The sequence below is a fragment of the Stigmatopora nigra genome, chromosome 4 (genome assembly GCF_051989575.1).
Source record: "Stigmatopora nigra isolate UIUO_SnigA chromosome 4, RoL_Snig_1.1, whole genome shotgun sequence".
Taxonomy (NCBI): domain Eukaryota; kingdom Metazoa; phylum Chordata; class Actinopteri; order Syngnathiformes; family Syngnathidae; genus Stigmatopora; species Stigmatopora nigra.
Window position 1 is genome coordinate 3,969,100 of NC_135511.1, and position 5,703 is coordinate 3,974,802.

Here is a 5,703-nt window from a genome sequence, read left to right on the forward strand (position 1 = left end):
AGAGACATCGCCATCTGAAAACCTTTTAATCTAAACATTGTCGCCTATATTAACTATAGACATTCTCATCAAGGTTTTATCAGCAGTGATCATATTAACCTCCAAAATTATTCCAAAATCAAAATTTTCACACTGACCTAATTTCACCAAAAGTTGATGTCTCCGGACCCTGAACAACTTCCAGTTCGAGTAATGCAAAATTAAGTAATGTCATGTTTTTAATCGCATTATTTTATGACTTTTCTCTAAATATTAGTACTTGCATCTGCTAATATTACACAAAAAAATATTGCGCTCACACAGACTTGACACCGGCAAAAAGTTAATGCCCTGGAACCGTGGTTCATGATAGATTAAAAAGTAGGCAACAAAATTACAGTTTCACATTATGAATAATGTAACAGAATAATGTATACTTTAACATTCATCAGATTTTGATTTTAACCTTCAATTTTAATCATGTTATATTCATATTAAGTTTTCTCTCTGAATATTAAATTGTATGACTTCTTCAATTTCCCACGGCCCACCTGACCTGAATTGCTCACGGCATCCTAATCGGCCTTATGATTTCCAAATCTCCACTCAAAAAGTAGCCAACTGGTTCCCCCTACCAACAGTATACATGTAATGCACATAAGACCATTGGAAATGAAGTACTGTAATACCTTTATTATACGAGTGTCCCAACATACGAGAAATTTGATATACGAGGAAAATTCAGAGAAAATTTTTGCCGTGAGATAGGAGACAAATTTAAAATAGGAGCATGCGAGATGGTTCCCAATGCGTCCATCCGGGTGTGTGGCATATCAATATCGTCATTAAATGGCCAATATCGTGCCCTCCCCATAGTCCACAACAATATTCCTGAAGTATTAGGTTCTTGTTCTAAAAAAAACAGCAGTGTGCAAATATTATGTATTTTGCTATTTATAATGGGGATGCTCCTACTTTGCAGTTTTTCGTTTATGGTGGCCATGTCTGGTCTACATTACCGCAATATTTGACGGATTACAGTAATAGCCACCTGATGGTATGGTGGTTTACACGCCTGACTTTGGTGATCGATTCCCGCTCAGTGGCAGTCTGATTGTAAATGCAAACGTCTGTCTCTATGTGCCCTACCACTGACTGGCAACAGGTTTAGGGCCTTTAACTATAGTCAGCTGGGATAGACTCCAGCAACCCTTGCGAGGATGATGACTAAAAAAATAAAAAAAATATTGATCTCAGGCACATGAACAGGTGGTTAGCCTTCCTGTATGGAGTTTGCTGTGCCTGTGTAGATTTTCACCAGGAAATCTGGTTTCCTCCCCAAAACCATGCATGATAAACTGGTTAAACACTCTAAATTGGCCCTAAGTCTAAGTGTGTGTATGTTTGTTAGTCACCATGTTCCCTAGAATTGATTGGCAACTTGCCTACTGCCTCTTGTTGGCTGGGATAGACTCCAGTACCCCGACCCGACTCTTTGAGGATAAGCGGCTTGTATCATGAATAATATTTAATTCATTGGCTGTATATTGACGGCAATGGACGTCCGATCCATTTGGGTTGGGGAGGGTAAGCAGCAATCAGTGTAGATCGCTGTCAAGGGCAGCTAACAAATTAGGGTACAGGAGCTAATTGCTTTGAACACAAACGGTGGAGCAACACTTCAATTTGCATGCAATATTTAGTCATTGGCGTGTTATCACCTGGAGGTTGTCATGACGTACGGTGAGCTTGTCTGGGTTCCGGACGATGGCGGTGACGATGTGGCCTTGCTGCAGCGCTTGCTTGACCACAAACTGACCCGTCTGGCCGCTGGCCCCCAGCACGGCGATCCTCATGCTAACACTGTGGAGGCAGAGCGAAGCCACACAGACTGAGAGTCTTTAGGACGTGTCCACTCTGCTTCGTAACCACATGATTTCCAAACCAATCTAAAAGCAACTATTCCCACCTTAAAGTTCATCATGTGTTTGTGGGATGGAAAAAAAGAGACATTATTCCCAGCCAACAGATGGCGACACTAAAAGGGCGGAAGAGAAAAGCTTGCTTGTTCCAAAGTCTTGAAATGTGTATGGACTTTGCCTAAGGCGTAGAATGCTCCTTTTCTGAGATAATTGATTACTACTTCTGAATTGATTAGTGACAAAAAAATGACGACCTTTTCCAAACTTTGGGAGGGTTGTCCTTTTTTTAAACTCACTGTACATGTAAGGAAGGGGAATTCAAATCTTTTGGATTCTATCTGAAGCGGCACAGTAGGGGGGTTAGCATGTCAGCCTCACAGTTCTGAGATTGTGGGTTCGATCCGAGGTCCAGGCTTCCCTGTGTTGAGTTTGCAGGTTCTCCTCAGGTTTAGTGGGTTTTCTACAGGCACTAGTTTACTGCCACACCCAAAAACATGCAGGGTCGGCTGTTTGATCAATTTAAATTGCTCCTACGTCTGAGTCTGATTGTGTATGGTTGACCATCTCCTTGTGCTCTGCGATTGGCTGACCACCAATTCAGGGTCCCCATAGTTAGTTGAAATAGGCTCCAGCGCCCCCCTGTGAGGATACGCGGTATGGAAAATTGATGAATGAAATGATTCTATCTTAAGCAGGGGTCTGCAAACCGGTCCCCGAGGGCCGCTGTGGGTGCATGTTTTTGTTCCAACACAAACAGTTTAACCAATGAGGCTTGAACGAAAACCTGCACCCATTGCGGCCATTTCTGGAATAGTTTGGAGACCCCTGAATTCTTAAGGATCTGGCATGGTTCCTCGAGGGCCACTTTGGGTGCAGGTTTTTGTTCCAACATATCCAATACGGACAGTTTTCGGTTGAAATAAGAAGCAAGTGACTGAAATCCACTGATTTTACTTCTAACATACTAGATTGGTGGAAGGGTTTGGTCTTATGGGTTGGAATGAAAACCTGCACCCACTGCGGCCCTTTCTGGAATAGTTTGCCCATCCCTGTTCTAAAGCAAGGCTGCCCAACTCCAGGCCTTGCGGGCCCTGATCCAGCCTGTTTTACATCTTCTCTACGAACAGACCTGAATCAAATACATAATTAACTCATCAGCAAGCTGTCCAGAAGCTTGATAATGACCTAGTAATTATTTGATTCATGTGTATTAATGGAGGGAGACCAGATTTGGACACCCCTGATCTTAAGGATGCAAAGGCAAAACAACAATATCAGGGAAACCTGGCCCAATCACAACAGTTTCAGACAATCGGAATCGTAACTTGTACACCGCTAATGTAAAGTCCAGCAATAAAAAACAAAAAACAACAACTATTCTGTGAGTTTGGCATACTGTATTTTATCGATTTTTGTGTTTGTTATTTTATGACGCTCTCCAGTGTATTGACGTCCAGATACGGCTGACACTGATGTTCTGTGGAAGTGGACTGTAGGTGTTCTATTAAATTTAGGACAAAAGTACTTATTTGCAAAACACATTACTGTGTGGTATATAATAGGATCTTTCATTCCATTGCAGACCGGGCATAGTTAGTATAACATTCAAAGGGTTAGGGTGAGAGGGTGGGGTGAGGGTTAGTTCAGAAAGGAAAACAAATATAGGAAAACGCCAATTAACTCTGTTATTGACATCAATAGACGTCAAATTAGCGAAACACTGTAATCATTTACTTTAATAAATCTGTTTCAGTTGTTTTACCTGTCAGCTTCCAAATTAGTGTTGCTTTATAATCTGCCTAAAATGGGCTTCCATATGAAAGTGAGCAGTCCCATTTACGAGCAAACTCTTTGGTTGTGAAAGCGTTCAGGTACGGGTTTGTATTTCGAACAGCATAACTATAGGTGCATGCTAACAATCCTTAATCCGTGTGTAAGTAAGCAATTGAACTAGAATTAAAAGTCGCGTTTTATGAGTTTGTTTTATGAGCCAACACTCTCTACTTCCGCATACAATCCCTTAGGCACGTGTGTCCAATCGGGGCGCTGTCCTAGAGAAACCTTTAAAAAAAACTTTTTGCGAAACAATAGCATATTGCATTCACCTTAAAAATAGAAAATAGAAAAATAAAAAAAGCATTGACATTTTTCAAATTGAATTATATTTTAAGGTTTTTTCTGGGGTTTTTTTTTAAAATTATTTTTCCTAACTGCGTTTTATTGATGAATTTATTCTGAGGGTTTCGTTATTTCATTTTTTAACTTTGTATTTTTCTGAGAAATTTATTTTCAAGGTTGTTTTTTTGTATTCATTTTTTTCTTCGTTTTTTTGTTGGTGGCCAGGCTCATGGGACAAAATGGAGAAACTATAAATAAATGAATAAACTTGAAAATGCATATATTCCTCAAAAAATAGTAAAACAATTATATTTTAACATTTCCCCACACTTACCCACGCCGAAGTCAGGCAATTGAACCACTACACCACTAGGTGACACCATTCAGCCCCCAAAAAGTATGCACCCCTGATTCTCCAGAACTTGTTGATATCTTCACCTTTGAATAGAAAAAATACAAATAGATTTCATTATGCATTTTTGCAATTGCCGGTACAATGTTTATCATGGTGGAAAACCCCACTAAACCATAACGGAAGAATACACAATAGGTGGAAACGCCTACTAAAAATGAATTTAACAACTAATCCATAGCAGGGGCGGCCCGACAAGTGAGTGGTTAGCGCATTGAGGGACCTGGGTTCAAATTCATGTTGGTGCACCTGTTTGGAGTTTGCATAATATCCCCGGGCCTGCGTGGGTTTTCTCCGGGTACTCCAGTTTCCTCCCACATTCCAAAAACATGCATGATCGACTGATTGGACACTCTAAAAGGCCCTTAAGTATGAGTATAAGCGTGAATGGTTGTTTGTCTCCTTGTGCCCTGCGATTGGCTGGCCACCAATTCAGGGTGGGTGGCCCATAGCCGGCTTGTATAGGCTCAATCACCCCCTAATGAGGATAAAGCGGTTCAGAAAATGAATGAATGAATATCATGATGTATAACTAATTATTTCCCATATCGTACAGAACTAAGGCTAACGCAAACTTAACATGGTTCTGTGCCCTCTTTATGGAAAGTGATCTAAACCCAATTATATATATATATATATATATATATATATATATATATATATATATATATATATATATATATATATATATATATATATATATATATATATATATATATATATATATATATATATATATATATATATATATATATATATATATATATATATATATATATATATATATATATATATATATATATATATATATATATATATATATATATATATATATATATATATATATATATATATATATATATATATATATATATATATATATATATATATATATATATATATATATGTATGTATATATATATATATATATATATATATATATATATATATATATATATATATATATATATATATATATATATATATATATATATATATATATATATATATATATATATATATATATATATATATATATATATATATATATATATATATATATATATATATATATATATATATATATATTTATTTATTTATTTATTTATTTATTTATTTATTTTTAAATACTACTGCTGACCTGCTTCTTGCCACCTGTGCTTACTCGCTATGGTCTCGTGCGAACGTCCCGTCTCGTCTCATCAAGCAATTAGCGTTGCTAATCCACTTGGGCCCCTGCGACGTGGTGAGAGATTCAAGAGACAAGCGGCT

At 37.4% G+C, this 5,703-nt stretch overlaps 1 protein-coding gene across 4 annotated transcripts in view; it reads right to left on the reverse strand.

The window, feature by feature from the left end:
- Positions 1–3,940, reverse strand: part of LOC144195469 (flavin reductase (NADPH)-like) — a 7,335-nt gene extending 3,395 nt beyond the window's left edge. Inside the window, exons 1-3 of one of the 4 annotated variants that reach the window (XM_077715140.1) lie at positions 3,742–3,940; positions 1,949–2,017; positions 1,701–1,842 (exon numbers count right to left, since the gene is read on the reverse strand). In XM_077715140.1, the coding sequence (XP_077571266.1) occupies positions 1,701–1,835 (135 nt within the window). In that variant the 5' untranslated portion in view covers positions 1,836–1,842; positions 1,949–2,017; positions 3,742–3,940. Of the gene's footprint in view, positions 1–1,700; positions 1,843–1,948; positions 2,018–3,663 lie in introns of all 4 variants that reach the window. The other 3 variants (XM_077715138.1, XM_077715139.1, XM_077715137.1) reach the window with 3 other exon arrangements.
- Positions 3,941–5,703: the final 1,763 nt, after the last annotated feature.